A 15,958-nucleotide genomic window follows, 5' to 3' on the forward strand; every position below is an offset into this window, starting at 1 on the left:
AGTCGCTGATGAAGACATTGAAGAGTATCGGTCCAAGGACCGAGCCCTGCGGGACTCCACTGCCCACACCCTTCCAGGTCGATACTGACCCATCCGCTATGACTCTCTGGGTGCGACCCTCTAGCCAATTCGCCACCCACCGGACTGTGTAGTCATTCAAGTCACAGCCTCTTAACTTGTTCACCAGTATGGTGTAGGATACCATATCGAAGGCCTTCCTGAAGTCTAAGTATATGACGTCAACCCCTACTCCTGTGTCCAGGCGTTTTGTAACCTGGTCATAAAAAGAGACTAGATTAGTCAGTAAATATATATATATATATATATATATTTACATTGTTTCTATGTGCCAGTAGAAAGAGCAATATACTTTCATGGCTCTAGTCTAGTTTACTGAACATTTGCTTATATACAGATACTTTTATAAGGCCAGATCAAACTATAGGGTAGGCAAAGTGAGGCTGAGTGCTACCATACAGAAGGTAATGCTAAATTTATGAGGCCAGAAAAACAAAAGGGAAATGGTAGGATATTGAACAAGTGCTTAGGAGATCTGAATTCCACTCCTGACAGCCAGTGGCCTGCAGTTCTGGGTAGTATTGGGCAAGTCACTTCACTTTTCTGTAGCTTAGTTTATCATCTATGATAATGACACTAATCTTCTTTGTAGTGTGCTTTTGAGATCTACTGAGATAGAGAAATATAAATATTGTTTGCTACAATACTTCAGATTAGGGTATTTGTTTTAGACAGGCAGCATTTTGTTTTCAGAGTAGTTGTAGCTCTCTATGTCTGATTGATAGGTTATTTAAGTTGAGATTTGTGTCCCACATGATTCCCATGATAATTCTGTATCTGCTATCTTTGTACTTGAGAAAATTATGAAAAGAACTAGTCCAAGGTTTTTAGAAAAACAAGTGCCTAAAATTAAGTTCTTTGGTCATATTTAGATACTTAAAGTGCTGAGTACACAGCAGCTTGTATTAAACTCTTTTCTGTACCTGTGATTTTTGTTTTTGTAATTTTGCTGCTGGCAGTAATGTAAGTTCAGTGGTGAGTGGGCTTGAGGTTATTGCATTTATCTATCTCAGGGGTACCAAAATCTCCCAGCTCCCCAGCCCAGATCTGGAAAGCAGGGCTCGTTATGGGCTGGATGTGGGCATGATTGTGGCAACAGGGCAAACAGTGGCCACAGGGGTTAACTCAGTTATCGCTTCCCCTCCACTGGTGACATGTGTCCCTAATGGGACTCTGTGCCCCAGATTTTGTCAGTGGGTCCTACCCTTGAATTCCTGGCCCTTCTGGGAGCCACTTGGGCACACAACAGTTCTGCTGGCCAGATCTGGCCCATGGACCTTTGACACTTCTGGTCCACCTTATATCAAAGTTGACAAAGAAAAGATGACCATAGAAATATTTTTGTAATGATGTTCTGAGACTTTTGTCTACTTAAGAGGTTCATCCTTCTGAAGTCCTTCCTAACAAGTTGTTAAACTGTTCTGAATTATTTTTATCTTCAGAGTGGACTCTCATTTCTTTAGAAAGTCCACCTTGCTCTTTCCTAATGGTTTGTTTCTTTTGGCCAAATTTCAATAAGCTGTGTCTTCACCAAGAGATCTGTGTCTGAATGAGTATCTGCATTTCATACAAGAAGTATTGCAATTAGAAGGGCCCATCAGAATTCAAAGCAGTGTCACCCAGTGTTAAATTTTGATAAGAAAGCAGGTAGTTGACAGCTTACTTATTTTGCTAGATTAGATCAAGGTCATGCAAACTGATTTTTACAAATTGCCAAAGAATTATATGGTTTGCACCAGCCAGAAAAATAGCTCTCAAATCTTGCTTTATCTACCACCTTATTAAAAAATGTGGTCAAGGAAATTAAAGGAATATCAAACCCACATACCACAAGTGATGCATGTACTGCAGCTTGAGAATATCTGCCGTAAAGAAATACATGTGATGTAAAAAAATGGCAGTTTAAGTTCAACCTATATGTAATCAAAGCATTAGTTATGAGAGTACTTTTTTATGTCTGCAGAACAGATTATGCAAACAGGAATTAAGTAGTCTAAACCACAAATATTTTATAAGAGTGTTCAGTAGTCAGGTAATAACCACAGTTAAGTTATCCTTGGAGAAATAACAAAGGTTCTGTTGTCTTTGACATGATCTTTATTCCCAAGAATTGTTGGGCTGTTAGCTGGGAAATGTAAATGTTTCACAAGCTGGAAAACAGAGCATGAAATTAAGGAGAAGGCCTGCTGTGCAGTGAGAGGGCAGTAAACTTTTTTTCTTTAACCAAAAAGCAAAAAAATGTAGTGGGATACCAATTTGTCTGTTCCAGCAAGAAACATGGTAAACATTTATCCCCTCTTATCCACTTTTTTGCTGATAAATGAATAACTCAAAATATTGTTCATGATGGAAAGAATCTGTTAATAAAAGTTTAGATTTTTTTTTCATTGCTATTTACAAATTCTTGATAGTTAGAAAGGCGAATTACTTATCTATTGGAAGTTGGAGAGACATCCAGTATTAGATTTCTAATTATGTGTGTGAAGGGCCAGTTAGAAAAAGCTGCTTGATGGAGTGAATCCTCAGAAACTTCTCATTGCAATTTGAAGAGAATTTGTGATATTAAAAATAAAACTAACAGTTCCTCAGGTATTTTTTTTTAGTCCATGAAGCTTTTTGAGATAGGATCAGAGAAATGTTCATAGGTCAAACATGACTCTTGCAAACAAATGTTCCTTCATAGAAAGAAGATCTGTACCACCTTCAAGTGAATACCAACTAAGGAGACTGTATAGTCAGTTTATATCCTGCACACGTACTTGATCACAGGTAACCTGTCTGAATAGTTAAACTAATCACAAAATGTGGATAAATAAAATCATAATTGCAGGGGATGGCTTGTTTGTTCTCCTTGGTCTTTTTACTTTGTTTCCTATGCCAAGGTGAAAACATTTCTAGTTCTTTTAGAAAACTGAAGAGCTTATTCTTTGTCTAAGGTCTAATTGGTGAGGTGGTGAGTACCCTTTTAATTAAATGGGAAGCTGAGGATGCTTAACATCTTTCAGGAGACAGCAAAAAGAACACATGGCAAAAGGCTAAATCCTAGTTCACCTTACTCTGACTACGTGGTACTTCCATGACTAAAAGTAGCCACATTTCGTCCCTTTTTGGCACTTAGGCAAATTTTAGATTCTCTTTTCACCTGCACAGCCACACTTGCCCTCCTGGGCATGCTCAGAAATCTCTGCTAATGTCAGAGATGCTCTGCTGTAGCATAGGATTGCTCAGATAGGCGTATAACTCTGTAAGTTCCTGAAAATGTGGTTGGAAAAACAATCCTGATGTTGGACCCTCCCACCTTTTAGTCTAATAGCCTTGAGAAGGGTTGTCAAATTCACCCGGTGCTGGATCTAGACCTCAGGGGGCTCCTCCCAGGCTGGATTTATGGGACTGCATTTGGGTGGTGGCATGGGTCCTGGGGTGTATGGCTGTATGGAACTGTATTCATGCAGTATAGAGCTGGGGAAATGCATCCATATGCCCCCAGCTCCATGCCACTGCCTGGTGGCATGGAGCTTTGGCTGGTTGGCAGTGTCAGTCATCCAGCAGTGTGGAGTTGAAGGTTCTGGTAGCTTATGGGAATATCATTGGGCTGAATGCAGTGGTTCTGTTTGACCCCTGTGGCCTTTGGCGATGCAGTGGGAGACCTAGGTCTTAGGGCCTCCTCTCATCTCTTACTTCCCAGCAAAGTTCTCCAGGAGCCAAGCCATGGGTCAGATATTGCTAAAAGCACTCTCCAGTCCTCCTCCTGAATTGTTCCATTGGGACTGGAAGGAAAACAAACCAGAGAAAAAAGTGTTAAGCAAAATGAATGTTATCCTGGAAGGGAGGGGACCCTGGTTTCAGCTGCTACTCCTACTGGCTATTTTGTACCTTGCATTCACTGAATGAGAAGCAGTGAGATAGCTCCTCACACACTGAGAATAGAGGCCTGGGCTGGAAACTAGGGTCTGTTCCCTTCCAGAGCTGTGCCTGTTTCACTGAAACACACTCCTAGGGTAATCACCCTTCCCTAATTTGGGGAGATAGTCCCTAAATTTAAAGACCAAGTCCCTGTCCTGGGCTGAATGACTCTAGGACAGCATATGTCCTGGATTCCCCTGGACACAGTTAACTATTGTCCCAGTATCATGTGCAGGGATCTGGGTTTTCTGTTCACCATGGAAAAATGCAGGAAACCACAGGCTTCCTCTTGCAGGCTGGGGGGAGGGGGGTGCGGAGTGGGACGCAGGGGGCGCTATGTGCATGGGTGCATGCACACACAGGCAGGGGGACCTGCGGGTAAGTTTATGGGGAGAGGAGAAGGCATGGGGGGCAGATTGAGGGATGGAAGGAGGGATGGAGGGAGTGGGGCGAGATTGGAGGCTGGGTGCACTGTGGGGGGCAGTGGCAGAGCTGACTATACACGTTCCCAGGGAGGGGAGCTTTGGGCGCGGAGGGGGGCAGGCATGTGTCCCTCCAGATTTGTGTATGGGGCAGCAGGGGCCAATGCGGGCTGCCCAGTGCAGGTTCGGGGATCCCCACCCTGCTTCCCTCCCCCCTTGGGACCTCCACAGCCCAGTGGTCAGGACCCAGAGCAGGAGGGCAGAGCAGAACTGAGAGTCTTGGTGCTGCTGCCACTGGAAGCCCCACCATACCAGCTGCACTGCCATAGCAAGTGGTCCTCTGCCTGGCCAGGGGGATGGCAGGGGCAGTAGCAGCGGCATGGAGTTGTGCCCCCTGCTGCTGCTGGTTAAGTAGAGAGTGCCTCACTATGGCGGCACGGTTGGTGTGGGTATCGTGGTGTGGGGGGGTTCAGGCATATGCCCCGCTTTTCCATTTTCAAAAGGTGGTCACCCTACACACTGCCTTCTCGCTTGCAGTGCTCCTGGCCCCATAGATCTTCCCCGTCCTTTTCCTTCTCTTTCAAACAGATACTCATTGTGTCTTTTCCCCCCCTCTGAGTACATTTAGGGAGCATGTGCAGAATTATACATGTACTTGGGCAATCAGGACATGGTTTTAATCCTCCAAATCAAGAATAAACTTTTAAGCCTCTTTTGCACTCTCTCTAAGAGCACAGGATTAGAAAGGTGTGACAACAGGAATAAATAGGAGACAACATTTTAAGAACATTTTTTAGCATGCAAATTAAGCACTTACCTCTTCAGTCCCCTTTTGGTTTTATTCATTATTAATAAGTGGGACCAACTTTATAACAACATAAAAGAGCTGACACTACTAATAGTGTTCCCCCGTGCTCCTCTGTTCATATTGGCACTATATATGTTGTGCAATATCCAGGTCTTGGATTCTGATCTAACCAAATACTTTATTGCACATGTGATTTTGAGACAGTAAGCAGTTGTCCCATTGAAGTCAGAAGGAATGCTTACATATTTAGATTTATAGGTGTGCTTTAGGACCTTATTGATTTGGAGACTATTAATCATGCAGTATCAGTTATACCCTGAATAAAAGAAACATGTGAAAATCTTAGCTGAATACCAATTATAATAATATACCCAAATGGAGTGTTTCCAGTAAATATAAAAGTAGGTCATTTTTAATCGCTGTTATATGTAGTAACTCATGTAGACATATTAGTCATATTTCAGTTAGTAATCACACTATTCTAACATCCAAGTGCTTTGTGTGTGAAATGATCTTTGTAGTTTAGATCATTTGCAGTTTAGTCTGCAAAACTGCATCATTTGTTGTTTTAGATCTTTGCAGTTTAGTCTGCATTGTTAAACTTGTTCGGGCAGGATTTTTGTTTATTTTTATATGCTGGATGACAAAATGCTATGCTTTTTGTTTCAAAACTTAAATGTTTCCATTTCTAAAGCATTAAATGAAAAAGGAATATAACGTTCTATGTTAGCTTTAAAAACAGCCTGATTCACAAAATATTACAGCTGTTGCTTTATGAGAGTTTCCATCTTAGACTTTCATCCTCTTTTCTCTGCAGACCCAGGTGGTTTCTTTCATAGAAACCATTTATAAGTACCCTAGGTTTCTTTGATTAGATACGGACGCTTATCTTTAGTTTTTTTTATAAAAGGGATTTCATATAGTACAAATTATTTTTTTATACATAGCATATGAAAATTTAAGAGTTTATTCAGACATGGTAGCATCCATATATAATACAGAACATATAGGCAAACAGATGGATATAGTAGAGCAGTCTCAGGTATACTAGAACTTTAGGGAAATCATTCAGAAAGGTAGAAGTTGGATTTAAAGGAATTGGAGGAAGCAAAATAGCTCATAAAGAAAAGAGAGGATTTAAAATCAGATGTGAAGAGGGTCTGCTTGATAGTCCAGTGTCTGGTGCATTGTGAAGTCAGTGAAAATATTGTTGAATTATTACAAAAGATGTAAGGTAGTAAAAATAAACCAATTATACATGTTCAAAAATGGAAAAAAAGAGTTTATTAAATTGTCTAAAGAGTAGGAGGAGATAAAACTAGAAAAAAGGACAAACAGTAGATTTTAAAGACTTTTAAAAAGAGTAGAAGGGGCATTTTATGATGAGTACTGAAACCAGCAGGAAGTTATTAAAAATTTCTGAAGACTGGGTTTCAGGAAAGGGTGAGATTAAATTTTTCTGTTTCCAGGTGTGAGTTTAGAGAGCCTACTGCATTTTGGACATATTGCCATTTGGAGATATGTAGTAGTAATAAATAACATGTTGCAAAACCCAAGGCAGGAGTGTTGGCTCCATATTCAAGTACACTTTTGTAATGGTTGTGAAATCAGTATCCCAGTGCACTCAAGGGCATCCTAGGAAATAAAAATAAGGGAATGAGGGCTATTCTAGTCTGTTTTAAGGTTGGAGGGCCATCTTGCTCTTGCTGTTTGGGGCATTCAGCTTATATTTCTAAAGTTAAGAGTTATTGTAACTCCATTTGCAGGTCATTTTTATGGCGATGCAGAATATTCATTGACTAAATTCTGGAGTATTTCCTACTTATACACCAGTTCTTGTAAAGAGTAGAAGATTCCTGGCAGTCAAGCACTGATTACGGGAAATGACCCAAAGGTTTCTGTGATGTATCCAGACAAATCAAGAATGTGTATTGGAGGTGGGGGAAGATGCGGGGGGAGGAGGGGGGCAGGATACAACTGTTTCATTTTAATTCCCTGGAGATTGAGGATTCAGAGCCAACAAGGAAGTTAAGGTTTGCCAACACTGCTGGTAGCAAATCAAGGAGTTAAAGATAGATAGATTGTTTAATTATTTAAAGATATGAAGCCAAATTCACTTACGGAATTAATGAAGTCTATGGAAATTATACCCACTTATGCCAGGGCTGAATTTGGTTCATTGTTCCGTGGTATATTGTCCCTTATATAATCTGTATTATGTGTTTTAAATCTGTAGAGTTGATGAACTTCATAATATTTTACTACTTTTTCTTCTCTTTTTGCAATCTTTTGTAAATTCTGTTTTTAATTCCCAACAAAAACAAATCTTAATATTGAAATCTGCTAAAATATCTCCTGCTTTTAAAAATTTGAATACATTGTAGATAGTTTAATTTGAACATGTTTAGATTATGGAGGTTAGTCTTGCATAGATTATACATTTACTGGTGAGTGTTAACTCCCAAGAGAGGTCAAAATGCCATCTTATATTTACATAACTGACTCATGTAGTGTTTGAGATGGAAGATGAAATTTTCAAGCCCAGGGCTTGGCAGCATGATACTTCCTTGTAGTAAACAGATTGATGCTAATACCTAGAGCTCTTTTTCCCTTAATACTTTTAAAATCTTGACAAGAGGGCACAAACTATGGTTTGAACCTCCCTAGAAGGCAGGTGTTCAAACATTCTCACTCTCAGCAGGTGAGAACACTAATCCTTTGCAGTTGCTAGAGCTAATTAGGGGTTCTCTAACAGCTACATGCTTATTATATTGTCTTATCTCTCATGATCTATTGCTAAGGAACCACGTGTGTTCCCTTGGGTTAGGTACAAACAGTCAAAAAGCCCGAGGCTGAATCAATTCAGTCTTTGTAGGTTAGTCTAAAATGCAGCGATTAAATTGATACAAGAAAGTGAACAGACATTTGCCTTTGATCAGGAAATGCAGCCACATGCCTACAGTGGCTCAGGCCAGAAGCTGGGGGGAGCTAGAGCACAGCTCTCTGGCTATGTGTTCACTTCCTCTTCCTGCTGCCCCCTGGTCTCTGGGATTTGCAGTCCAGAATTACACCAGCAGGACTCTGCAGGGTTGCTCACCACTTTCTCTTCCTGCTTCTAGGTGCCTCTGGGATTTGTAGTCCACAGGTGCAGTGAGCAGTAAGTTTGAGCTGGGGAAGGGGTGTTTAATCCCCTCCCTGGCCCCAAATCCGAGCCGGGATTTGCCTGTGGGGGGCAGTTCCCCTTTGCAGATTGGGCTGCATCCCCAGCTGGGCTAATCCCCCCTTTATTAGCCAGCTCTCACTGCTCCAGCTAGGGAGCAGAGGGGTGGGGCCAGCCCTGCTCTGAGGAGCAGATAGCCCAGCCCAGCAAAGCATGCTGGGAGATTGTGATTTAACTTGAACCAGGAAGGGGTCTGGGGCAGAAGGTTCATAAATTGGTTTCACCCAAATCAGTTAAGTCTGATATTACATTCAACCAAGTGTATCTTAAACTAGTTTCAACCATTTTGAAACTGGTTTCTGTGCACTGAGCTTCTGTTCTGTTACAGGCTTAAACCAGTTTCTGATCACTTAAACTGGTTTATGTGTAATTTCTGTCCCTAGCTTTAATGACTTTAGATTCTGTCCTCAAGATACCAGTTGCTGTTAACAGGAGTAACTGTCTTTCCCTGCTCTCAGCTTCATTAGTAGAGGCTGTTAGTCAGGCTACAGTGGTACCCGTTTTCTGCAGACCATGTAAGGAGTACGGTGTAGAGTTGCTCATAACAGATGTTTTCCTCTAGAAATATATGTACGTTTAGGGAAGAGCACAGTACTGGAAGAGGGTTTGGAGGGAGTGGTTCTTAAATCTTCATGTGAAAAACCAGAAGAGTACAATGTATGGCAAACCTGTTGTGAATAGGTCCATGATGTTCCTACAGAGTGAACGCTGTATATGTAATGAAGTTTCATGTGCAAATTTGAGCTATTTGGAAAATATGTATTTGTAGATTTTGTTTCAGTGGATTCAGTTTCTCAATACTTGAAGTTCTATTATATAACACTAATTTCTAATATTACAGGGATCAGCTTTTAGCACTCAGCAGCCTGAAGCTTATAATCTCTTCATGACCTCGGCAATTGGTGATGGTATTAAACTGTGGGACTTAAGAACATTAAGGTAAGGCCAGATTCATTGTTTGAACTTTTTATTTCAAAGTACTCCTATTCAGACTCCCTGTAATTGATGGGGCAATTGAAATTAAATTAATTAGCATATGTAAAATGTTTTTGAGGAGATAAGCAGTATATGTATGTGATAATTCTTATGAGTAAAAGAGGTAGTATGCAGTAACTATACAGGCAGTCCTCGGACTTACAACACAATTGGTTCCTGAAAATCACGTCTTAAGTCAAAACATTGTAACTTAGAGCCAATTTTCTCAAAAGAAACAATGTTATAAATGGGGGATTGGTTCCTGAACCAAGGCCCGATACCCTCTTTTCACTAAAAATGCCCCAGAATTTTGTACTAGATCAATTATAGATGAATAATATAGCTACATTAATATATTTCTATTGTAAATAGCAATCATATTGATTTGGAAGGACTTCTTTGAGATGACTTTGCTGGACTTTTTGAAAGGCTCTTGGTTGGATTTTTGAAGGGTTCTTGGCTGGAGTCTTCTCAGGAGTCTTGGCTGCAGGTTTTTCTGGAGTCTTGTTTGCTTTCTTAAAGAAAGTATCCAAGGAAGTTTGTACAGATGTTCTCCAGGGAGATGACCGATGCAGTGAACTTGTTTGCTGGTGTGGCATCGCATCAGATCAAGCGTTGTAATGTTGAAACCGGGTGTCAATTTATAAACGTTGTAAGTGCGAAACATTGTAACTCAAAACGTAAGTTGAGGACTGCGCGCACATACCTAGGCAGCATGTTTCTTTAAAGTTATGCAAAACCTGATAACTTCTTCCATGTCAAAAGTATTTTTTGACTAAAGTCAATCTCAGTGGAAAGATAGTAGTATAAAAATGACGTTATGGAGTGTGAAAGCAGGTCTGCTTGGTTTTTGGTTGTAGCTGTGCTGGTCTAAGGATATAGGCAGGCAAAGTTCTTTGAGTAGATGTGATATCTTTTATTAGACCAACTGAGTGGTTGGAAAAGAGGTCTTAGCAAGCTTTCGACTGCAAACACCCTTCACCTACATAAGAAGTCTGCTGTTTTGAGACTCTGAGGAAGCAAGTCTACAATATTTAGATTCTTTATTTTTTGGGATAATCTCAGTTTGAGAATGTTGACAGCTTACATAAAGCAAGAGCTGTATTTTAACTTTTGTCTGGTCAGGAAAAAAACACTGAAGCAGAAGCTAATAAACAGTCAACAATTGTCAACCATTGCTTCATGTTCACTACTTATTCTGCCTACAAAAGGATGCACCGTACTGACCCATAACAGAGTTATAACAGATCCAAAATGTCATCCAGTATTTAAAGTAGAAAAACAGTTTTATGTAACTAAATTATTATAAATCATGTATAAAGTGCCATAAATATACATGGTGCTTTGTGACACCCAGAATAAAACACTACCCCTCTTCTAAGAGGATATACTCTAACATTATAACAGAAAATCTAACAATCTAACAGAAGGAGGGAAGAAAGGGCAAAGGGTGACAGCTGTTTAGGAAAGAGAAGATTTGGGAAGATATTTATTGAGGAAGCAAAGATAGGGAATCTTTCTCAAAGTAAAGATTTACTGAGAACTGGTTTGAAAGCCTGAGGTGCTTTAGCTTTAATTGTTATTTTGGGGCTTCTTGTATATATTTTTTTTATTAAATGTAATATGTTATGGTTTGGCCATTAGTTCCTTTTTCTTTTTGATTAGGAAACACTTGATGATGTTTTCACTTTTTTGTAAAAATGTGTTAAGCCTAGAGGGAGGTGTATAAGTTCTTGCCAAAATATGGTACTTTATTACCTGCCCCAAACGTCAAAAAACAAAGAAACTGGAGACTTCTGGGGTTTGAATCTATTATGTTCTTATGTTTTTGCAATAAGGTGATCCAACTGCTATTCTAGAAGAGTAATGAGCAAATTGAGAACTTCTCACAGATCACTTATCTGACTCTTCCTTTAAATATTAACATGAGCAGAGCAGGTGAATGGTAAAGTAGTTGAAAGTGTAAAGCTGGGTAATCAATTAAATGCATATGTCTTGGGGAAGGAGAATAATTTATTTATGTGCTTGCTTCTTATTTAGCTTGGCTGGGTTAGTGCATTTTAATGTCTATTTCATTCAGATGGCTAAATTAAATTAAAGCAGGCTCTTTGTAGTCTATATTTAAAGTGTGTATACTTATATGTGTGTATGTATGTGTCTATATATAAATATGTAATACAGTAACCTGGTAGTGGTCACTGCTAGTGACCATTGTAGTAAAGAAAAAAAATGGTCTGTGAATCCCTGTCTTTTCACTAGTTTACGACTCTCCAAAAAGTTATCCTGGTTCTGCCCAAAGGTAGAATTTACTTAATATATTCTCGAATCCCCACAAGGAAGAAAATAGTTCACTATTTCCTAATATGTCCACCAGGTGTTTTTCACATACTTAATTTGAAAAATGGCTGTGTGTGGAAAGTTCTGATTTAGCTTGGAAAAAGTCTATATTCAAGTGTTGGAGCACCGAAGTGCTACACAGTTGGAAAATTTGTGGTTTTGTGTTCATAACACCCATCCAGTACAATCCAGTCTACTTTTTTGCATTGTCAGGTACTTCAGTTATTGCCAACCAATCCTATCCTGGACCAGTTCCTTTAATTTGTTCAAGTTGTTGATCTGTAAAGTTACTGCTTCAGGCATTATCATGCTGGGCCCTCTGGGTCAACTTCTCTGTTTTGCTTTGGGGTTTTTCAAAACAGGGATTTTTTAAGGGACCCTGTTTTCTGATATTTTCAAAACATGGCTAAGGTAAGTCTGCCTTCTCATTTGTACTATTTATGCAGCTGTGGATAACTGTCTTCACCAAGATCTCAATATTTTTTATTTTGTCAGACCATTTTGCTTTGAATATCTGGTGTAGGCATTCACCCTGAAAACTGTTTAACTTCTGTTTAAGAGACTTGTTGCCCTTCCATGACTTTGACCCATGCTGGAAAATGTTTAGTATGCATTGCTTCTAAAAATTCGTATGCGAATACTGATGGTTATTGGACTTCACTACTGGGAGAAACTTCCAAAAAGCAGTGTTTGCCTTAACAACTTGAGTCGTTATGTTATAAATTCATTCTCCAGATTTAGGAAAGATCCTGTCCTGTTAAGGAAACTTACCAAGAGTTCTCAAGGCTTCTCTTTCTTGAGTGATGGAGTTGTGGAAAGTTTCATTCGTTTTTGCAAACTCTATTGTTTGACTCACTGACTATAATACCTAAATGTCTTGCAGTTCACATTAGATTATTGGTCATTTGCTACATTTTATTTGTCAATGTATTCAGGAGACAAATATCATCAGCAAAATACTGATGTGCAAGCATGGTGGCTGTTCATAGAGTTCCAGTATCCAGATTAGAGTTCTATATCATGACAAAGTAACTCAAAGATGCAGCCTGCTAGGACCAGAGAGTCTGTCCCCACTTCAGGGGAAAGAGGGGACAGACTCTCTAATTCCAATGGTAATATTGAACCTGTCAAGGATTTCAGTATTGACATGATGGAGAGGCATGTGTGCTACCAGTGACCTTGAGAGTGATGCCATCTGGAGTTTTATATGCCTAGTAGGGGTCATCTATCGTGGCAAGGTCAGGAGCAAAGTTTCTAGACTAACAGGGATCCAAAAACAAAAATTACTACCAGTGGAGCAGGTGCATGGAGAAAGAATACTTTAAATGGCTGCAAAGGTGGATGAAGTCTGCAGTGGAACAGAAACCTTCAGTTGTCTAGGTTTTCCTTGCTGTCAGATTAAGGTTTACTTCCCACAGAGTTTCATGCCAATGCTGATGCACAGTGACATCCTTATGTTAAACAAAAACATGTGCAGGAATCTTCCATCAACAGCAAGTCTTATGGTGATGGGTGAGTGGCAACAGAGGCAGATTACCAAAAGCTCCTAGTCAAGGACCTACATGGAGGCAATGACTGTGTGATGGTCATTTTGTACTTAGAACTGAGCAGATATGCAATTCAGCAGCTGCAGTCATGACTTAGTAGGTCTACTTAGGATCTGCTCTGCTTACCCCATAAATGGGGGGAGGGGCTAGAAAAGGTGCCGTAAACATAATCTGTCTTATTTCATTTGACTTGAAAACTGTATCCATTGGGATCTATCTACAGTCTAAATCACATAATGAAGTTTGACACCTGGAATGTCTGTATCCCAGTGGACAGCCCTAACAGGGCCAGATTAAAGCAATCCATAGTATTGGTTTTGCTATCAAGACCAAGGTTGTTACTCAGATGCCAGAATGACTGGTTGGCAGCGAGCCTCTCATGACCATTTGTCTTCTGCTAATCAGCAAACAACATGTAACAGTCAACAGTGCATATGCCCTGACTCCTGATGTAGAAGATGAAACAAAGGAAGAATTATATTCTAAACTTGGCCAAATCCTATCACCTGTCACCAAACAGAAAAGATAATTCTTCTTGGTGATTTCAGTGCTAGAGTGGACAGGGACTCTGAGCTATGGAAAGGGTAGAGAAAGTCAATTCCAGTGGAATTCCCCTCCTGAGCAAGCATTCAGGACATGATCTCATCATTATAAACTCCCTATTCCATAGAAGCAAAAAATGGAAGACATCATGGGTGCTCTCCTGCTTAAAAGACTGGCACTTGATTGACTTTGTTATAGTATGTGCCCGGGACTAGTGCAATATATCACCAATGCTATAAGCAGCTGAGATGACTGCTGGACTGATCATCTTCTGATACATTCTGTCATGTTCATTCGTATCCCCCCAAAATGGCATAAGCAAAAGAAGCAACCAAGGAGGTTTAATATTGAGTGCTTAAAAGACCCTGCTAAAACAATCATCTCCAGCACTCTCTTAGTGAGAAATTCTCCAACCACCCTGATGATCATCCCAGTGACTGGAGAGATGCCAGAATTGTAACCATATTTAACAAAGGAGATAGATTGGATTGCTGCAGTTACTGTGGCACTGTGCTCTTGTCCTTATCTGGGAAGATCCCTGCCTGCATTCTCCTCGGTAGACTCACTGAGGAGATTCTACCTGAGTCTCCATGTGGTTTCAAAATACTGAAAGGTATAATAGACATGATCTTTGTTGCTTGACAGCTTCAGAAGTGCCATGAACAACATAGAGCTCTTTACATGGCCTTCATTGTCCTGACTAAAGCCTTTGATTCAATCAAGAGAGAGGCCCAATGATCAGACTTCTTCATGATGACATGACAACAACTCTCCTGAGCAATGGCTTGGAAAAGATCCCCTTCACTGTTATAGCTGGAGTCAAGCAAGGATGCATGACTGCAGCAACACTCTTTCTCATCTGTATCACAGCTATTCTGCATCTCATGGATAAGTCCTGGGGCCAGTTTTGTTCAATATCTTCATTAATGATCTGGAAGATGGGATGGAGTGCTCCCTCAGCAAGTCTGCAGATGACACCAAGCTGGGGCGAGTAGTAAATATTCTGGAAGGTAGGGCTAGCTTTCAGAATGACCTATAGGAATTGGAGGATTGGGCCAAAAGAAATCTCATGAGGTTCAATAAGGATAAGTGCAAAGTCCTGCTCTTAAGATGGAAGAATCCCTTGACTGCTACAGATTTGGGACCAAATGGCTTAGCAGCAGCTCTGCAGAAAAGGATGTGGGGATTATAGAATGAGTCAACAGTGTGCTCTTGTTGTGAAGTAGGTTGACAGCATACTGGGCTGCATTAGTAGGAACAGAGCCATTGCTTGGGGGAGGCAAATTGAGGCGACTTCCCTGGGCCCCATGCTTTGAGGGGCCTTGCAGATAGTGCCACACAGGCCCTGCAAGCTGCTCCGTGTGCCAGCCACTCGCCATCCTCCCCCCCCCCCCCCCCCCCAACCTGAATTGCTCTGGGCCCTGCACACCCCTAGGGTCAGCTCTGAGTAGGAGTGTTGCCAGCAGATCGAGGGAAGTAATTATTCCTCTCTATTTGGTACTGGTGAGGCCACAGCTGGAGTACTGTGTCCAGTTTTGGGCCCCGCACTACAGAAAGGATGTGGAAAAATTGGAGAAAGTTCAGTGGAGGGCAATGAAAATGGTTTGGGGGCTGGGGCACATGACATATGAGGAGCAGCTGAGGGAACTGGGCTTATTTAGTTTGGACAAGAGAAGACCCAGAGGAGAGGGGAGGGGGATTTGATAGCTTGAATTACCTGGAGTGGTTCCAAATAGGATGGAGCTACACCAGGGCTGGGCAAAATACGGCCTGCGGGCCAGATGCAGCCTGCTAGGCCATTCTATCTGGTCCGTGGGGGCCCTAAAAAATGTAGAAAATTTATATTTATCTGCCCTTGGTTCCTGTCAAAAATGACATGAACCAAGGGCAGTAGGACCCAGGGAAAGCCCAGTGGGCTCCCACAACAGCAGGGCTTGCCTGGCCCCACCCCCCCAGAAGCCAGGGGCTTCTGGCTTGGGGCCACGTGGCTGCCCTGGCGCTGGCACCTCAGATAAGGGGGAAGGGCAGGGGAGGACCCCGTGCAGGGAAGGAGCCCGGGGAAAAGTGACCTGGAGAAAAGTTGAGTGTAGGGGCTGGAAAAGTGGCCCCTCACCTGCCCCATGGC

The 15,958-nt window shown here is 41.2% G+C and overlaps 1 protein-coding gene across 1 annotated transcript in view; it reads left to right on the forward strand.

Annotated features, from left to right (window-relative positions):
- Positions 1–15,958, forward strand: part of WDR27 (WD repeat domain 27) — a 271,099-nt gene that overhangs the window by 111,720 nt on the left and 143,421 nt on the right. The window contains exon 23 of the mRNA XM_025194665.1: positions 9,273–9,370. Within this exon, the coding sequence (XP_025050450.1) occupies positions 9,273–9,370 (98 nt within the window). The remainder of the gene's footprint in view (positions 1–9,272; positions 9,371–15,958) is intronic.

Source organism: Alligator sinensis, unplaced genomic scaffold (assembly GCF_000455745.1).
Source record: "Alligator sinensis unplaced genomic scaffold, ASM45574v1 scaffold448_1, whole genome shotgun sequence".
NCBI classification, from domain to species: Eukaryota; Metazoa; Chordata; order Crocodylia; family Alligatoridae; genus Alligator; species Alligator sinensis.